At 41.1% G+C, this 20,406-nt stretch overlaps 3 protein-coding genes across 3 annotated transcripts in view; 2 read left to right on the top strand and 1 right to left on the bottom strand.

The window, feature by feature from the left end:
* Nucleotides 1-404: 404 nt before the first annotated feature.
* Nucleotides 405-5,584, top strand: rnf25 (ring finger protein 25). The gene is made up of 10 exons (XM_020918469.2): nt 405-660; nt 889-960; nt 1,834-1,930; nt 2,439-2,506; nt 2,595-2,664; nt 2,747-2,818; nt 3,761-3,907; nt 4,136-4,225; nt 4,389-4,526; nt 4,836-5,584. Exons 1-10 carry the CDS (start codon nt 644-646, stop codon nt 5,364-5,366), a joined length of 1,302 nt encoding a protein of 433 aa, XP_020774128.2. The 5' UTR covers nt 405-643; the 3' UTR covers nt 5,367-5,584.
* A 1,132-nt stretch (nt 5,585-6,716) lies between these two features.
* Nucleotides 6,717-14,306, top strand: kat8 (K(lysine) acetyltransferase 8). Its single transcript, XM_020918468.2, is given in 12 exon segments — nt 6,717-7,139; nt 7,907-7,981; nt 8,068-8,218; nt 8,220-8,238; nt 8,543-8,596; nt 8,695-8,859; nt 9,348-9,437; nt 9,513-9,653; nt 10,733-10,826; nt 11,265-11,415; nt 13,525-13,679; nt 14,151-14,306. Coding segments are annotated over 12 exon segments (1,482 nt in total). The 5' UTR covers nt 6,717-6,817; the 3' UTR covers nt 14,216-14,306.
* A 4,517-nt stretch (nt 14,307-18,823) lies between these two features.
* Nucleotides 18,824-20,406, bottom strand: part of LOC110154460 (xylosyltransferase 1-like) — a 46,330-nt gene continuing 44,747 nt past the window's right edge. The window contains exon 11 of the mRNA XM_055152667.1: nt 18,824-19,567. Coding sequence (XP_055008642.1) covers nt 19,245-19,567 — 323 coding nt within the window. The 3' untranslated portion in view covers nt 18,824-19,244. The remainder of the gene's footprint in view (nt 19,568-20,406) is intronic.

Raw genomic sequence — 20,406 nt, 5'->3', positions numbered from 1 at the left:
TTAGAGTTCTGTAGTTCTTGTTCTAGTCAGATTTTATTATAGTTCTATGCGCCTCTTCAGTAAAGTTCATGCAATCTATGACGATTAGGTGGTTTTTTTTTGTTTTTTGTTTTTGTTTATTTTTTTTTACTTATTTTTTATCAAAATAAAAAATGTGAAACTAGCCGTACAGTTAAACAGCAAAAACAGTTTGAAGAGTAATTATTTTAATATGATCAAATTAATTGTTTAAAAAACACTTTTCTTTCGACTTTATAACAAACTCTGCCCTTTTGTGGCTAGATGTCAGAACTACAACTAAAAGTAAAGCTAAAATTATTCCTTGCAAAACTGCTTCCGCTTTGGACTTTCGTAATAAAACAAATGTTACTGCAATTCCACAGAGCGACCACAGGAGGGTGGTGTTTTCAGGCCATCGCCTTTGATTAAAGCTGAAACATTATTTTTATTTGGATAAAAAAAATAATAAATACCTAGCGCACAGTTACACATCTCAAAACTCTTTCCACGACGAAATATTGAGTTGATTTTTTTGCACTGTTGACGTGGGAATTTTTTAGTCCACGCTTTTGTTTTGTTTTGGAGACTTTTTTTCCGGGACTTTTAACAGTTTGTGCCTGTTTCTCGGCTCCTCTGACAGACGATGGCCGGAGAGTGCGAGTGAGTGTGAAATCATGTTTAAAGCGAATAAAAGCTGTTAAAATACGCGACAGCCTGATAAATATGTTTACAATGGAGCTGGTAAACTGTTTTTATGGTTTGCAGCTCCGGCCCGTGCTGTTACTTAGCAAAAACATGCTAACGGTGCTAGCCTTAGCCCCCTGCGCTAACATGAACACAGAGCTTAAATGTAACAATAACACAGGTTGAAATGTTCTTATTGTGCAGTGTGGCGTCTGAGATCGAGGTGCTACAGTCCATTTATCTGGACGAGCTGCAGGTGGAGCGGACAGACGATGGGTAAGAGAATTTTAAGAGTTTTCTACAATGATTTTGACAGATTTTAAACTCACAACTTGGCTATTATGTCATTAGCAGTGTCGGCGTCATTTGTGGTTGGTGTATTTACAACTAGACTTCATCTGTAACCAGTCAGGAGGTTTAATCATTTATATTTTTGGTGCAAACTTCTCAAAGTCATGAAAAATGAAAGCTACAAGGCCTCATGTGTTCATAGTGGATGGTTGGGGGTGTGTGGGTGTATCTGTCATTAAGCAACTGGGTACATTTTAACATGGCCAGTAAAAATCAGATAACCTAATAAAGATTCTGATCTTTGGTGTGGGTTTTCATGCACAAGAGAAATCTGATCATCAAAAACACCGGGTGACACCTGCCATAGAATTAAGTAATTTTTAGATAAACTGTCTTATGTTGTAAGTGCAGTTAGCTTTAAAAGAACTTTTTAAAACTAACATTTTCTCTTTCATTCTCATCTTTGCCACATTAGTTTGACCTTTCTGTATTTTTTTTCTTGTCAAAACCTGCTCGGGTGTGAAATCAGATTAGTCTCATCAGATGGAACTGATTTTGAGACACTTTAGTAATCTGATTACTCCAGAAATCAAATGATCAGATTTCTGGTGTGCATGAGACATAAGCAGCATCTCTGGGGTTACACTTGTCATCTGTAGTCTTCAGCAGTGTGTGACACCTTTTTCCGGATTTCTACGGCCAGTAGGAATCAGGGCAGACCCAGACACAGGAAGAACATGCAAACTCCACATAGGAAGGCCCAGAGATTCTTCACATGTTTGCGCAGCCTTTTGTTAAAATGTCTCCATGTTATATTTAGTTTTATTTTAGTATCTCTTCTGTACTTGTGTGTTCCAGAGGTTGGGAGGTGCGTTTGGTGCTTCACCCGTCCACAGCTCAGGACTCTGTGTCTCAGTTTGTTCGCCTCACGCTCACACTGACTCTGGATCAGAAGGTGATGACAAAGAATTAAGAATATACTTCTAATGCACCACAACACCACAATATCTAGAATCTATAGTTGAACCTGAGCTAGAGACAGGTGTATGGTGGAGTTTGCTGTAACTATCAGACTGCAGATTTATTGACCTTTATATCTCTGTAATTACTGGGCCTATCCACATGAGACAAAGCTGGCACAAAGTTCACTCTCTTCTCTGTCAGTACAAAAGTGTGCAACAGCTTCAGAAAGTGGTGCCATTATTCAACCCCAAAAACGTGGTTGTTGTCAGTTGAAAGGACTTGGAGACATAACATTAATATGACAAGTTTGAGGAGCCGATCCCAAACAACAATCAACAAGAAGGTTCAAGGTTCAAAATAAGTTTGGAGATTTCTTTCAATAAATCTCCCAGACATTTCTACAAGTCCCTGCTCTCCATCTGAAATGATTCTTATGCTAGAACTTGAACGCAAACTATTCTTAAAGTATATTAACAATAATGCATCTTTATTTTCCTCAGTACCCGTTGTCCTCCCCCTCCATCTCCATTCATAATCCTAGAGGCCTCTCGGATGACAAAATTAACAGGTATTTATTTAGTAAATTTTATCTGTCACATTTTACAAATCCAGACATTTAAATAATACATCTTTTAAATTTTCTTTGTCTGTCCCAGTGTTCAGAAGTGCCTCCAGGCTGAGGCTCAGTCCAGTGTGGGCTCCCCTGTTCTGTACCAGCTCATAGAGGTGATTAGAATATTGGGTTATTTCACTGAGTTGAAGCTTTAATGAGTTTTTACATAAATGTGTTTTATATTTTCTTAAACAGAAAGCTAAAGAAATCCTGACTGAGAGCAACATTCCTCATGGAAACTGCGTCATCTGTCTGTACGACTTTAAGGTACTGCTCAGGTTTATGTTTGAGTAAAATCAGCTTTTACCAACTGAAACAGAGCATTTTCAACACAGTGATAGTACCTGTGTTACCTGCAGGCTGTTAATGTTTCTATCATGGGATTTTTGCTTCAAAAAGTTCTTTTTATCCCAACTGGCCACCAGAGGGCAGTACTGAAATCCCTGATGATTTACTTCATGCAAACACAGAGAGTGAAGGGGTGTCCTCTGGTGGTCAGGACTCTGTAGGTTTTCATAGCACCGCAGTTACAGTCATAATGGCCCCAGTGTCAAATTTTGACCAGCAAATCTTTATGAAACTGCACTACTCCAAATCATGTGGTATTTGTCAATATTCACTGGAGATTTAGGGTTGTGCAGTCACATATGCCCGTCAGCCAGTCACTGCTCTCGTTTTTGTGATCGGGCTGATTTTATCATGACTTCTATGGGCTAGACACTTGGACGCTGATTTTCTCTCTTCATTGGCACTTGAATGTCGTAATGTTATCCACATGTACATTGTATTCATTGCAGCTCTGGTACTTCACACAGACTCCTTGGTCAGATGAAGCTAATGGAGCAGGCCTAGAGTCTGAGGACTGAACTCAACTGAAGAATCGTTAAAAAGCTTTCGTAACTGTTGGTTCGGGTTTTATTATTGTTGAAACTCTTTTCTATGTCTGTGCTGAATACTGAATATTGTTTGTTGCATTTGTTGCTTTGTTGTTGAATGTTGAATTAAGCACTTATTTGTGCTGCTCTTGTCTCTATTGTAAATATGTGGAAAGGCCATTCACACTGAACATGTCTGCACTTTATGTTATATGTTTGTCTATTTACTGTTTCAATATATGATACCGAACAAACTTAACCTCCAGCCTCTGCCTACTCTCTCCCAGAGCTCACACATTACTACACTGTTTAACTCTACTGTCACTGTGTCCAGGAGGGGGAGACTCTGACCAAAACATGCTGTTATCACTACTTCCACTCTCACTGTTTGGGACGATACGTGCAGCACTCAGAGCACGAGCTGGAGCAGAGACAGAGAGAGCTCCAAGAGGACAAGACTCGTGACGACGCACAAAAACAGGTCAAGTGTTTCTGTAGAAACCACCAGCATAAACCAACACTCACAAACAGCTCCACTACACAATAATCTGCTTCTGTTTATCGGCCATGTTCAAACTTTGAAGCAAACTTGTGCTTCCTTCTAAACACTGTTTGCCCGTTAAACATTTGTGGAGATGTGAACCAAAGTTAGGTGCATCTTTCTTTGTGCAAACACATGTCCCATGTTCTGACAGAGTCTCTCCCACAGGAGCTGAATGTGGTGTGTCCCGTTTGTAGAGAATCTCTGAACTACGACGTGTCCCAGCTGCTGTCCTGCCCGGCCCCTCTGCTGCCAGAGGTAAGATCATGATGATTTCTTTAGAAAAACACTTTTTGTTTTCCTCCTTGTAGAGTGCTTTAACTTAAGGCTTAAGTTCTCGTCTGTGATAAACTTCATCATTTTCTGACTGTGTATTTCCCCTGGGCTTTGATAGCGTCATAAGCATTGTGTTGTATTTCAGGTGGATGAGGCAGTGATCAGCTCGGCAGAGTTTCAGCTGAAATGGAGCGAACTGCAGAAGATTCTGGAAAAACAGAAAACAAACGGAGGGATCATTGACCCCGAGGAGGAGTCCAACCGCTTCCTCATCCACATACAGGTTAGACAGTCTGCAGTGACACCTCAGACTGCACATGGAGTCTCTGTGTGTGCTGTGTTTACATTTATGTGTTTACGTGATCAAAATGCAAGTGGAGGAGAGGTGGGCCATATCCCAAAAAAATCATATGACTGTTTTCCTGGTAATTAAAGCTTTCTGCTGTTTCCACCTGACACTGTCTATATGATCAAATGTGTAGTTTGTGCTCTATTCTTTTCCATTTATATGAAGTCATTTTATCCATAGTGGAAAGCTTTTTTGCTGTTTGCGGTTTTGAAGACTTTAGTTTTTAATCTTTCTTGCCCACAGGCTCCCGCTGCATCAGAAAACCCAGACTTGGATCCCTCTTTGGACTTACCCTCTCCACCAAACCCTGACCCCATCACAGGGACTGACCCAAGCCTTCCCAGCATGCACCAGTGCAGGGACCCCCATAACCCCCGGAGACACTCCCATGGGAGGGGCCAACGACACGGGGGCAGGCAGCGGCCAATCACAGACCAGCTGGACCATCTCTCCCTTTGCTCCAACGAAACAAAACACAGCAAACATACAACGAATACACGACTACTGAAGGAAGACTACAACCATGCAACCCCCCCAGATGCCACAATGGAAGCCCCAAAAAGTGACCTGGAAAGGGGGCATCGAGGCAGGAGAAGAGGGCCCCACCACCACTACCACCACCCAGCTCCGATGAGGCATCACTGGGAGGGAAGAGGGTCCATCGGCAGAGGGGGACACCCACACTCACAGTGCTACAGAGGGGGAAAGAGCCAGAGGAGAGGCCCCCCTAACAGGCCCGTGGACAGGGAGAGAACCAGAGAGGAGGTGCTATGACAAAGGGCAAAAGGTTGTGACTGTGGCTCTCTGAAAACAAGTGTGACATATTACAATAGAAGTCAGAGCAGGAGACAGTGGCGCGTGTACAGCAGTGAGTGGTGTGGGTGTATCTGCTCTGCTCTAAGTACTTTTACGCACAGAAACAGGTGCTCGTGTTGTTGGATGTTGTGCCATATGAGACTAAGTAAATGCTTATTAAATTTTATTCAATGTCATAGCGTTTCACTGTGTTTTATTTTACTGAAAAAACTCTTATGTCCAATTTCACTGTGCACAAGAAGGTGGCATTACTGAACGTGATTGGTGATGAAAGATGGTACACATTTTTTTAAAAAGTGACCAAAGCAAAAGGAGGAATTATTAATTTACATCTTTTAATATAAAAGTTAAAAATTAGAGCAAAAAAATTAAAAATTACAATTATATGAATTAGCTAAAACTGGAATCATTATCTTTTTGACAATGTTGCCCCCTTTTAGGTTTTTGTAGTACTTTTATCAAAATGTGATGCTTTCAGTGATCGTACACAACAAATGTCTTCCAATTAAATATAGTCTACTGCAGTATTTCTCGTACAGTGGTATCTGTATCAAGGGTAGAACTCAGGATCCACTGCCAAGACTGGTTTGGACAGTTGAAATTTGATTTTGTCCATGTTTAGGCCTATTTCAGCCCTGTTTAAACCAGAGTTGGTTTAAGACTAGCCTTTAGTACTTTAGAAGCCAAATAACTGCAAGGTGGTTCACAGGTGGTTCCTGATAACTAGGGTGACCAGATTTTCAAAATAAAAAACTGGGACATCCCTGTTTTTTGGTGGTTGGTAATAATAAAATTGTGAAACAAGTGTGTAATTAAGGATAATTGGGACAGAGATCATTCATGACTGACATATGAGCAGTGTAGTCTAATTTCCTGCGTGTTAGGGTCATTTTTAAGCAGCTTTTCTGTATTTCGCCTAAACAAATGACAATTTATGTCTCTCTTTACTGTTGGCAGAGATCAGACTGGTCAAAAATAGAGACACCTGGGACATTTATTGTATAAATCTGAGACAAATCACAGGTTTTGGATAAATATGCTGGGACAGGGGACACAGGGCTCAAAACTGGGACTGTACAGGGTAAATAGGGACATCATCCTAATGATAATGCCACTGGTCTGCTCTACGGAACAAGAGATAAGAAGAGCATTTTATTTTATTTTATTTTAACCACATCATATAATTTACAACAGTAACGTAAATGAATAAATGTGAATGTCATTTTTACTAAAATACAGCTCAAAAGTTGGCTCCTTCTTCTGGTTGGAGGCGGGTTCTCGGGAGGAAGGGGCGTGCGGAGCCGATAAAGAAACATCCGCCTCGCCGCCGCCATCTTGGACCTGCCCCTCCGCGAATCTGCGCTGTTTTTAAAATCCCTCCATCACTTCTGCCGCTGTTATGACCCAACATGACCGGAGGAACCGAGTTTGAGAACAGCTACGGCGACAGCAAGGACCCGGAGAGTACGATGGATACCGACATGGACTCTGGGAACATGGAAAACATGGAGCGGGCCGAGCTGGAGGCGAGTGTCCCGGCTCCGTGCTCCTCCAACGGCAGCGGCGGGGAGGAGGACGAGGCTGAGGCGGAGGCCCGAGTGCGGGAGGCCGGGGGCTTGAGTAGCGGAGCCTCGGCCGACGGAGGAGCGATTCTGGGCGGCGGGAGAGAGCAAGAAGTGTCGGTGGAGATAGGGGAAACGTATTTATGTCAAAGGACAGACAAAACATGGCGTAAGTTGGTTTTAAACGCACGTAAATTAAACAAACGTAACAGTTGCTTCACCCCTGCGGACCTCGTTGAAATAAGCGCCAAGTTTTTACAGTTACCCCCTAAATGCAGCCAACCGTGACACAATTAAAGAGTTTCTTGTTTTGACTTGCAAGAGGAATATTTTGCACATAATTCGTCTTAATTGTGATATAGCTAACGTTACATGTGAAGATTTTTACACCAGATAGAAACTGAAACAGACTCAAACATGCACGGATCCAAAATAATAACATCCTCCGTGCAGTGAAGCATTTTCAGGAAAAAAGACCGTATATAGACGCTGATTTTCTTAAAATTGTCATTATAATGTGTTGCAATAATAATAATCACATTTTCAGTAAAGATTTTCACACTATAGCCACGTGTTTAGTATTGTTGTGCCCTAATTGCCCATTTTAAACTATCACATAAATAATTTCTAGCCTACATTACATTATTTTGGCAGTGAGTAGTATTCAGTTACCACTACTTTATCATCAAATTGTCCTATTAATTACTTAAAACAACAATAAGACATTACTGTATGTTCCAGTTATGTCAGGACAGATGAATTTGACAGGTCCATTTAACACTATTAACAGTGTCTTTATTCTATCTCACTCTCAGGTGTTGATTATACATCTGTTGTACCTTTGTTGGCAATTTTAAAGTGCCATGTACGTAACTTGGATCCTAATGACAAGTGAATTTCACACAGCTTCATTTTAGTGTATATCTATTTCCTCAGACACAGCCGAGGTGATTCAGTCGAGGCTGAACGAGCAAGAGGGCAGAGAGGAGTTCTATGTGCACTATGTCGGATGTGAGTATTAAACTGTAATTACAACACCCGCTCCCGTTTGTGCTTCAGATTATTCCATAGTTAACGTACGTGTTTCCTTACAATAGTCAACAGGCGTCTGGACGAGTGGGTTGGTAAGAATCGCCTCGCTCTCACTAAGACGGTGAAAGATGCGGTGAGGAAGAGCACTGAGATGGGGGTTGACCTGGGTGACCAACCAGAGCGAAAAATCACCAGAAACCAGAAACGCAAACACGACGATCAACCATGTACAGAAGGTGAGTGTGTGCGTACAATCACAAACACTATTATTTTACACTATTTTAACACTATTATATTTAATATTATTGTGCTTTTCCTTGATGAGATGTTATTACTTTGTCTGGAATGTTTCACAGTGTGGTATTAAACCTTTTCTATTTTCATGGAGACCAAACCAGACCAAGGCCATACCTCCACCAGTCCCTAGTCATGATTTCTGTCCCAAAATATTGCCAGATGTGTTTTGAATTAGACCTACTAGTTAATAACCTAACTACTAGACGTACTGAAGCTGATTATCTGCTCTCTCCTTTTTTTTAGACATACGCAGAAATGGACCCAACGACAGCCGCCCTCGAGAAGGAGCATGAAGCTGTAATTACATTTCTTTAATCATCTTTTGTTACATATTTTTTATCGTTATTTCATTCACTCTTTCCCACATTTGTTGACCAAATTCTGCGCTACTGCAGATCACCAAAGTGAAGTACGTGGACAAGATCCAGATCGGAAACTTTGAGATCGACGCCTGGTACTTCTCCCCGTTTCCAGAGGATTATGGGAAACAGCCAAAACTGTGGATTTGTGAATACTGCCTCAAGTACATGAAGTTTGAGAAGACCTTCAGACACCACCTGGTCAGTGTGGGTGACGTTCAGACTGGTGTAAAAGGGTGGAACCATTTAGGACTAATGTCTAACTGCTGCTTTGGGTTATTTACATATTAAAATGAGGATTCAGTTCACAGTGCACACGTTAAAACTAAGACGTAAGTGTGAACTGTCCCTGATTCATATTATAATTGTACACGCCACTAATGGGTGATCTCATACCGATTAACATACTGACTAATGCTACAAAGAAAACAGTAGGGTTAGTCAGTATGCTAATAGGTATGAGATCACCCATCTGACTAAGGGTCCATTATTGTAATCCAAGAATCCCATGTATTTCAGGACATTTTAGTTTAGTTTGTAGAAGTATAAAGTAAGGGGTTATAGCATCTTTTATCCAGATTAAGACCCCGTGGAGACACAGGGACATTTAGGTCTCAGTGAGCCTTTAAATGACATAATCAATCACAGCCTTTCCTTCATTCCTGTTCATTGTTTACATTTTTTTCCAGTCAAATTGTCAGTGGAGGCAGCCTCCGGGGAAAGAGATCTACAGAAGGAGCAACATCTCAGTGTTTGAGGTGGATGGACGCGACCACAAAGTGAGCAGCAGAACACAACTAAAATATCTGACATCACAGCAGAACGTGTGGATTTAAACCTGTTACCTGTTACAGATTTACTGTCAGAACCTGTGTCTATTGGCCAAACTTTTCCTCGATCACAAAACGCTTTACTTTGATGTGGAGCCATTTATTTTTTATATCCTCACCGAAGTCAACAAACAAGGAGCGCATATCGTCGGATACTTTTCTAAAGTGAGAACCATTTTTACACTTTTAAACTAACTGCTGTGAATTTGTAGTTTTTAAGGTCCTTATAACCAAAATATTGTTGGACTCCATCAGAGAAGTGGAAAAATATGTAAATGTACCTCTGTATAGTAGTAGGTTTCAGTATGAAATGATACTTAAAATGTATATGGTGTTTTTGTCAACTAGTGCAAACTTAGTAAATGTACTGTGTTCTGGTCAAAAACACCTACATTTACATAAGGCTGAGTTGTACATTTGTAGTGAGTATCATCTGTTACATAAGGCTGAGTTGTACATTTGTAGGGAGTATTATGTTACATAAGGCTGAGTTGTGCATTTGTAGGGAGTATTATCAGTTACATAAAGGTGAGCTTTTGTACAGTTGTAGGGAGTATTATCTGTCTCTTTCTGTAGTCTGGTGCAGTGGGTGAGTTGTTAGTACAGTTGTAGGGAGTATTATCTGTCTCTCTGTAGTCTGGTGCAGTGGGTGAGTTGTTGTACAGTTGTAGGGAGTATTATATGTGTCTCTGTAGTCTGGTGCAGTGGGAGAGTTGTTGTACAATTGTAGGGAGTATTATCTGTCTCTGTAGTCTGGTGCAGTGGAGGAGTTGTTGTACAGTTGTAGGGAGTATTATCTGTCTCTCTGTCGTCTGATGCAGTGGGGGAGTTGTTGTACAGTTGTAGGGAGTATTATCTGTCTCTCTCTAGTCTGGTGCAGTCTGGTGCAGTGCAGTTGTTGTAAAGTTGTAGGGAGTATTATCTGTCTCTGTAGTCTGGTGCAGTGGTGGAGTTGTTGTACAGTTGTAGGGAGTATTATCTGTCTCTGTAGTCTGGTGCAGTGGTGGAGTTGTTGTACAGTTGTAGGGAGTATTATCTGTCTCTGTAGTCTGGTGCAGTGGTGGAGTTGTTGTACAGTTGTAGGGAGTATTATCTGTCTCTCTGTAGTCTGGTGCAGTGGTGGAGTTGTTGTACTGCAGGAGTGTCCGTGTTGAAGAGCAGTTTTCCAAAGAATTACCGAAGAAGCCATCGACAATAACCAATAATATAACAATAAAAGAACTACTTCCGTGTTTGTTTGACAGGAGAAAGAGTCTCCGGACGGGAATAACGTGGCCTGCATCCTCACTCTGCCTCCGTACCAGCGCCGAGGCTACGGAAAGTTCCTCATCGCGTTCAGTCAGTACAAATAATACACTTCATGTGATGATGTCATCCTCTCAGAAGGGGGCAGGAGACACTTTTTCCTGTTGCTTACTTTGTGTTTTCATAAGAAATACCTAAACGGGAAATTCTCAAATGTTGAACCTGATCATTTCTATTAGTGACTCAACCAAACAACTTGCTCTATTACAGCAAAATCTCTATTTTAAAAGACATTTTCACTGACCCCCTCTGTATTCATGCTGTGATGTTATCTGAAACCCAGCTAACAAGAGTAAAACGTTCTTGTGTAAAAAATGATTTCCAAATCCAAATGACAAACCTCAGTGTTCATAAAATCCTCTAGTTTATTATTTTCCAGAAGTCACATTATACATTCCATATTCATTTATTCCATGTACTGTACTCGACATCGTTTAAAAAGGCTCAATGCCCCCATGTCGCCCCCTGCAGGTTACGAGCTGTCGAAGCTGGAGAGCATGGTGGGGTCTCCGGAGAAGCCTCTGTCAGATCTGGGCAAACTGAGCTACAGGAGCTACTGGTCCTGGGTCCTGCTCGAGATCCTGAGGGACTTTAGAGGAACGCTGTCAATCAAAGATCTCAGGTACACACACAGATATAAGCAGGATTTATCATGGACCACAACCATCAACGAGTGATATGTTGTTTAAAAAAATGTTTGTGTTTAAGCAAAATGACATCTATTTTCTTAAGGGCCATCCACACCAAAGCATCAAAAAACGCCTTGATGCCTCTATTTGGACGCCTTTGCATTTGATTTTAGACGCCCCCGATGCGCGTCTTTGACGCCGTGGATGAACGGGACAAAAATACTTGACGCGCATCCGTTGCCCTGGAAACAAAAGCCCAGTCCCGGTCCTTTCCCGAAACAATATCAGACCAGACTGAGAGAGTGTTTTTGTGACATAAAACATCAGAGGAGGAGATTGGGTCGACGACTGGGGTGTATATATATTTATACTCCGCTAATGACACTGGATCAGTCCTGGTTTAGTCTCGGTCTAGTCTTGGTCTAGTCCCGGTCTAGTCGTGGTTTAGTCTCGGTCTATTCAGGGTCTAGTCCTTGTTTAGTCTCAGTCTAGTCCTTGTTTAGTCCCGGGCTAGTCCTGGTTTGGTCTCGGTCTAGTCTCGGTCTACTCCCGGTCTAGTCCTGGTTTAGTCCTGGTCCGGTCCTGATTTAGTCCTGGTCCAGTCCTGGTTTAGTCCTGGTCCGGTCCTGGTGTATTCCTCGCGATCAACTCAGTGATTGTGGCATATATTTATGTTCCGCTCATGTTTGTGGTTCTGGTTCTGGGGTTTTTCTTCCTGATAATAATGTCGCTGCGTCTCTGGATACTCGTCCCTGATTGGTTGACGTGGCGCGTCTGACGTGAAAAGTTCAGCATTTTCAACTTCTTGACACCTTGGACGTGCGTCTAGATCGCTGATGCCGAAGACGCGCCGCAAAAAAGCAGGACGCTCTAGTCACGCGTCCACATCGACTTTACATAGAAACTGGACGCTTTGACGCCTTGGTGTGAACTGCCCTTTAGAGCCTTCTTGAATAATATATATATATATTTTTTTTTACTATATTAACAGTACTCTTGAGTAAAAGTTTGAGAAAAGTCTAGTGACCAAAGCTTTATGTTGACAGTATGAAATGATTTGACCATTTGTGTTTGATTCAGTTTGTCTAATTTCTGTGTCTCTTATTTTAAAAATACCACATTTTGTTCAGTATTTAATGTTTTGTCCTTCACAATACATTAAAGGTGCATTGTGTAACTTTTCTGGTGGAGGGTCCGTTAAATGCTTTTCTCCATGGAGATGTTATTATTTTGTCTGGAATGTTTCACAGTATGGCATTAAACTTTTTTATCTTCATGGAGACCAAACCAGACCAACTTACAGGTCAGATCTGTGGAGAGGCTAGGGACTGGGTATCATTAAGGAGTCGCTGATACGATACATACCTCGATACAGTGCACTTTCGATTCGATATGATATATTTCAAATCGATTCGATATGGTTCAATAAAAAATAAAGGCTAAATCATGGCTGTGATACTAAAAGTCTTTGTTAAACCACTTCTTGTGTAAAGTTCATATAAAACAAACATTTTAATCCTCAAAACAGTGAAAATGTCAAATGTGTGGCATAAATGAGTTTCCTTTCACTCCACAAGCAACAAAAATGTAGCTCTGTAACAAAATAATTTAGTAAAAACACACCTAAAAATACTCTTGGTGAAATATCGATATAGTAGCCCACAATATCGATACTGTATCATCACATTAAACGATACGATATATTGATATTCCGATATTTTTTGCACACCCCTAGGAGTGGCGACCCCGCTCACAGTCACAATGTCTGTTAGTTCTTGTAGGTATTTTTGAGCTATAAAAGCATCTGTAATTGAATAAATGTAAGGTAGTTTAATGTCACACTGTGGAACATTCCAGACAGAGCGATGACATCTCCACAGAAACAAGCGGGTGACAGACTCCCAACCAAAAAGTTACATAGTGCACCTATAAGTTACTCTTAATACTTTTTTATTCTTACTACAGCAATTTCTTGGACCTTTATTTTGAAGTAACTTTACTAATACTTGAGTACAATTTTTGGCTACTTTACCCAGCTCTGAATATTTTAAATTGCACCTCTGTGGATGGTTCAAATCTTGTGTGGATATTGTTTTTTGCAGTCAGATGACGAGTATCACGCAGAGTGACATCATCAGTACGCTGCAGTCTCTGAACATGGTGAAATACTGGAAAGGCCAACACGTGATCTGTGTCACGCCCAAACTGGTGGAGGAGCATCTGAAGAGCGCGCAGTACAAGAAGCCCCCCATCACAGGTCCCACCCCTACTCTACTCTACAATACTTCAGCTTCTCTTACTAAACATCCAATCTGAAGGTGCACTGAAAACTTCTGTTTTCTGTCTATAGTCTGCTTGTTTCTATGGAGATGTCATTTGTCTGCCTGGAATATTCCACAGTGTGACATTAAACAACTCTACCCTACATTTATTCAGTTACAGGTGGTTTTAAAGTAGTGCTACATTACATTACTCTCCCTCTTGATAGATCTGTTTAATCTGTACTGTGGAACATTCTAGACAAAACAATAACATTTCTATAGAGATGAGCAGGTGGCAGACCCTCCACTAGATCACTAACTTGATTTTGGATGAGTTGTTAGAACAATTACAATATTTTGTTGACAAAACTGTGGATAAGAGCTGCATACTTTATTGACATACGACACACATTTGCATCATAGTACTGACTAATTTGTCTAAATGTATTTTTTGTTTGTCTCCTCAGTTGACACTCAGTGTTTGAAGTGGGCGCCTCCTAAAACCAGACAGGCCAAGTTAACGAAGAAGTGAACCTTTACCTGTCCATCTCCTGCTGTTTAAATGTACATAGCTGTCAGTATGTCTGTATTTTCTTAAATATACATTTTATTTACAAAACAAACGTGTGCTGAGTTTTATTTCTATAAATAATGTCTGTTTTTCGGTTATTACTACTTCATATTTTTACTGGTGGTATTGATTGTGGTGAGCCAGCAGAGGGCGCCACTAACCTTCCTTTAACATGAGATTGGGTTCGACACATTAGCATAGTTGCAGATCCTCAACTGTATTTTGTGTTTAGGATTTTTTTCTGTTTGGATATAAAAGAATCGTGCTTTAGTTCAAAATGACTCAAACTCTGAATGAGCCTCACACAGTGTTGGGGAGTAACAGATTACATGTACCGAAGTTACGTAATCAGAGTACAAATTATGAGTAACTATTTAGTTACAGGACTGTATTTAGTTAGTTACTGTTTCCATGAGCAGTAATTGGATTACAGTTACTTTGTTGAAATAAATGGATTACACAGAGGTATTTTCCTGTTTTCACATTTTGGGCTATATCCCTTTTTTAGTCTTTTTTTTTTTTTTTTTTTCGGTAATTCCACTCATTGCTGGACACTAAACCAGATCTAAACCAGGTCTAAACCAGGACTAAAACCAGGACTAAAACCAGGACTAAAACAGGATTTAACAGGACTAAATCATGCTGCGTGGACTGCGTGTCTCCTCCTCTTCTATCAATAAAATTTTTAATTTGGTTCAGTAAAGTCTGGGCTTTTTATTTTCTTTTAGCAGACAAAACTTCTTATGTGAAGATTTCCTCGTCTTTGCTTCTCTACAGCAAATCAAGTAATCCAAAGTATTCAGATTACATTACTCACTTTAAGTAATTTAATGGATTACGTTACAAACTACATTTTGGGGTATGTAATCTGTAATCTGTAGGGGAATACATTTTAAAAGTCACCTTCCCAACACTGGCCTCACATGAGTCTCATGTGGGTTGCCAGGTTCAACACTGAAAATCCAGTTGGTTTAATGAAACTGACAATGCGTCTCTCATCTCATTGGTCTTTCACTAAACTCCAGGCTCCTGCAGCATCATGAGTCAGTGCTAGTGCAGCTTCTGCAGCTCAGGGAGGGAATTCTGGAGGTTCTGATCTTTCACATGAGCCACGGCCTGTCCATAAACTGAGAATGAGACAAACTGAGATGAGTGTATGTGCAGGTGAAGGCTCTGGCAGCAGGACGGGAGGGCATCTGACACACATGGATGTGCAGTGAAGTGGGTTAGTGAGTGTTGTTCATTAGCTCTGCCCTTCAGTGTTCGATCGTGGTTATTGGCGATTCCATCTCCTCTGGGCTGTTCTGGATCGGCGCGTGGAGCTTTAGCACATGTTTCAAACCGAACAGTCGATTATTTTAAACTCACAAAAACGTCACCACAAACCAGGAGGGGGCGCTCAAAGGTCAAAGGGTCAAACGTCACATCAGTTTTTCAATAACGACCACATGGATTTAAACACATTTTACACTGTAAAGATGGGAAACTTTTCTAATGGGGATGTGGCGCACTAACTCTGTCTCACAGTATGGCATTAAACACGTTTGTTTGTTTGTTTTTTAATGCTCAAATATACCTGAGATCGCCTCTTCACAGATCTGACTAGGAACCAGAGGTGGGTATTATTCTATTACATATACTCACATTTATTTTAGTGAAGAAATTGTACTTTTCAGAGTACTTTTCTAGCAGCATACTTTTACTCCTTGAGTGATCTTTGGATTGAAGTAACAGTACTCTAAGTAAGTCTAGAGTGACAAAACCTTTATGTGATAATGTGAAATTATTTAAACATTTGTGTTTCTTGCAGCTCCTTCAGATATGATTTAGTTTAAGTTTTTGTGCCTATACTTTGAAAATACCACACTTTGCAGTATTTACAGTTATGTAAATATATGTTTTACTCTTGAGTATTTCTTGGACCATTGGACCATGTACTTAAATAAATATGTACTTACTTATTACATGCACTTAAGTAAATATTATTCTGACAAAACACAGTACTCTGCTTTAGGTAAGAGGTATGAAGTAAAACTACTATACTCAAGAAGGAGTAAGAATATGCAGTAAGAAAAGTACTCTGAAATGTACAATTTCTTTAAAAAGTTACTTACGTAAATGTAACTGAGTACTATCTTCTCATGTTAAGTGATGTGAGTTACAACTGGTGACTGTTACCAAAATGTTATAATAACATCAGAAACGAGAGTCAATTCAACATTTTATTTTCAGAATTTCAAAAAATAACTAAAATCATGTAAGGCATTCTCATCAGTCCATTCCCTTTTGGTTTAATTTAAAAACAAATAAGTAAAAGAGTGAAGGCACCATCCACAGCAGGTCACAATAATTTAACAAAAACATGAGAAAACTAGACATGACATTTAGGACAAACCACAGACTGTATAAAGTCTGTTCTATTTTCTGTCACATGATCACGTTACACGGACAGATCTAAGACACGTTACCAAAGTGTTAAAGGTCCCATATTACTCTAAATCCACTCTTGTGAGCTTTAAGCCAGGTTAAAATGTTGTTACCTCCTCAAAAACAGACTTGAGCTTTAAATAACCCTTTATAACCCAATAACCCCATTATTAGTCTGTCTACAGCTCCCAAACCCAAAATACTCCATCTTGTGATGTCATCAAGTGGTAGTTTTCAGTTGTCTTTTACCTTTAGTTTAATAGACATTGGAAATGTCTGAAATTATCCAAATGTTTCTAGTGAAGGTATACAGAGTTTAAAAACATAATGGAGCACAACCTGTATGACGACGTGACATCACAAGTGTTTGAGAGAAAAACTCAGTCTAAATGTGCAGGTTTGTGTTAAACGTGTGAATGAAACAAAACACAACTCCAGGTCTGTCTGTGATAAGGAAACAACATTTTACCATAGATCAAAAATAGAGGAATATGATCCCTTTAAACTAAAACACAATTTATTTTTCAGTTAACGAGTGTCTTCATTATAAAAGCTTATCAAAAGACATTCCTTTGTCCACTTAATGGCAGTGAAGTATGAAGGAATTATAAATTACTGCTGAATAAAATAACAAATCTGCACCAGGCGTCAAACATCCAGAAATAAGTTAGTTTTTCCTGTAATAAATAAAACGTGTTTCAGATTCTCACTGTTTAAAGTCGGAGGCTGCAGTGATCATGGATCATGAGGTCACTTTACATCACGACCACAGACTGTACACACACACACACACACACAGACTGTACAGTGTGTGAGCAGTACACAGTGGCCTGGTTTGTTTGTGCCCATAACAATCTGTTACATAATAAAAATAAATAAACTTGTATTTGGCCCTAAACTCATTCACTTCTACACATGTACTCAGCCTCATCCAAAGCCTTTAAAACTAAGGCCGCCTCGTGTGAGATCATCATTAGTCACTGACTAAAAACTAAACATTTTCACATAAATAAACTTTACACTTTGGCACAAACAGACAAACAGGGTCTGGTCCGTCCCTCTGTACACCGCAGCTTTTAATAGTGACGCAGACTTTTCACTATTTACTCTTGTTTCAGTAAAACCAGATTCTTAAAAATAAAGATGAAATGTCTAATTCATTCCCATTCAAGATTTTTGGTACATTTTGACATTTACTGACCTGAAAATACTAATAAATATGTTTATTTAAAACACTGCGAGCCACAGACCTCTGGTCTAACAAAATCATTTAATCTAATTCTGCTGTAAACATGAACTCCTGACTGAGCACATGAGCCTCGAAAAGTTTAACCCCAGATCTACACTCTGTACTGTACTACAGACTGTACTACAGACTGTACGACACTCTGTACGACACTCTGTACGACACTCTGTACGACACTCTGTACTACACTCTGTACTACACTCTGTACGACACGCTGTACGACACGCTGTACGACACTCTGTACTACACGCTGTACTACACTCTGTACTACACTCTGTACTACACTCTGTACGACACTCTGTACGACACTGTACGACACTCTGTACTACACTCTGTACGACACTCTGTACGACACTCTGTACGACACTCTGTACGACACTCTGTACTACACGCTGTACTACACGCTGTACTACACGCTGTACTACACGCTGTACTACACAGTCCTGTAGTACAGTCCTGTAGTACAGTCTGTAGTAGAGTATGTAGTAGTCTGTAGTACAGTCTGTAGTAAGTGTATGTTGTACAGTCTGTAGTAAGTGTCTGTAGTACAGTCCTGTAGTACAGTCTGTAGTACAGTCCTGTAGTACAGTCCTTTAGTACAGTCCTTTAGTACAGTCCTTTAGTACAGTCTGTAGTACAGTCTGCAGTACAGTGTTGCAGTACAGTGTTGTAGTACAGTGTTGTAGTACAGTGTTGTAGTACAGTCTGTAGTACAGTCTGTAGTACAGTCTGTAGTACAGTCTGTAGTACAGTCTGTAGTACAGTCTGTAGTACAGTTTGTAGTACAGTCTGTAGTACAGTCTGTAGTACAGTCTGCAGTACAGTGTTGTAGTACAGTGTTGTAGTACAGTATTGTAGTACAGTTTGTAGTACAGTGTTGTAGTACAGTGTTGTAGTACAGTCTGTAGTACAGTCTGTAGTACAGTCTGTAGTACAGTCTGTAGTACAGTTTGTAGTACAGTCTGTAGTACAGTCTGTAGTACAGTCTGTAGTACAGTCTGTAGTTTAGTCTGTGGCTGGAACACAAACAGCTGCTTCTGTTTGAATAAATAAATCGACAGTTAAAGGATGTCGGCCTTCCTTCATTTCGGTCCAATGGATGAATGTTAAACTGCACAGAGTTTTATCAAAGCCAGTTTCATCTGAAACATGAAACATGAGCCCAGACTCAGTCTCCCTCGAGTCTCTTGTGTCCAGGTCTCATAAAACACTTGTTGGTCCTTCTGTGATGCGTCGTCTAAAGCGACTTCCTGTGGCTCAGTCCGTTTCCTGACGCCACTTCCTGTGTGCTACCTGATCTGTGCTACCTCATCTGTGCTACCTGATGCGCCCGCTCTGTGAGGGCGGGGTCAGTTCAGATTTGGGGTCAGGACTATCGGAGCTCCAGGAGGTCATGTGACAGCGCTGCATGACGGGGCAGGCACTGGGACCCAGCGAGCACACGTCTGCTGCCCCCCAGTGGCTCTGCAGCAGAGAGTCAATCCAGCGACGCAGCGGTGCCCCCGTCAGGCCGGCGTTAGCCTCTGCCTCCTCCACCGCGCCCAGGCTCACGGGCAAACGCAGCACCGGGTTCAGACCGTGAAAGCTCTGCTCCATGTACGAGTTCTTCAGGGGCCCGCCGTGCAGCCGCAGAGCGTCCTCTGCAGGCGAGAGGGAGAATTACAGCGTCAGAGACAGTACAGGGCACATTTACACCATTAAAACACTTACAAAACTACGTCCACAATCACACAGAAGCTCACAGTACGACTGCAGCTGCACCCTCAACTGTTGTTGTGCCCATGGGCAAGATATTTCACTTTTATATATGAATGTGTCTGAGTAACTAGTGGTTAGAGCGGACACACATTGCCCGTGACACTTCAGTCATCACAGATACTGAAGACTCATAAAAAATTGTGTTTACATTTCCTCACGAGGATCAGGTGTCTGTCACATCACTGTCTGTTTACGCAGCTTTACTTAGACACAACTGTCTCTGAGCAGCATTTAACACAGACCAGACCTGAGACCAGACCTGAGACCAGACCCGAGACCTGAGACCAGACCTGAGACCAGACCTGAGACCAGACCCGAGACCTGAGACCAGACCTGAGACCAGACCTGAGACCTGAGACCAGACCTGAGACCAGACCTGAGACCAGACCCGAGTCACATAAGGATATCGGAGGTGGAGTGGCATCTGACAGAGAGACGTACAGGAGAATGCTTTGATGTAATGTGACCCCGGGCGTCGTTATGTGGGATTAGGCACGGTGCATTGAGGGTCTAAATTAAACAGAGGTGACCCGGTGATGGACGGGGCTCTAAAAGCAGAAGTGTGAGGCACAGCTGAGGCACAAACAGAGACAGGTGCTACGTTCAAGACTGTGGGACATTTCAGCTCCAGCCTGGGGTTAAGAGCTACACATGTGATGAGTTTATGGAACAGTTTGTAGACAACTCACTCACAGTTAGAGGTGACAGCAAACATATCAGA

This window comes from Boleophthalmus pectinirostris, unplaced genomic scaffold (assembly GCF_026225935.1).
Source record: "Boleophthalmus pectinirostris isolate CB_2022bp ecotype Guang Dong unplaced genomic scaffold, ASM2622593v1 HiC_scaffold_17, whole genome shotgun sequence".
In the NCBI taxonomy this organism is placed as follows: Eukaryota; Metazoa; Chordata; class Actinopteri; order Gobiiformes; family Gobiidae; genus Boleophthalmus; species Boleophthalmus pectinirostris.
Note: the sequence above shows the minus strand (reverse complement) of the source record. Positions and strands in the feature narration are given on the sequence as shown.

Bases quoted from the DNA above. Each gene is read 5' to 3' on its own strand.
- rnf25 (XM_020918469.2), top strand. The intron at 2,507-2,594 runs GTATTTATTTAG...TGTCTGTCCCAG, and splicing joins TCGGATGACAAAATTAACAG to TGTTCAGAAGTGCCTCCAGG. The intron at 3,908-4,135 runs GTCAAGTGTTTC...TCTCTCCCACAG, and splicing joins GTGACGACGCACAAAAACAG to GAGCTGAATGTGGTGTGTCC.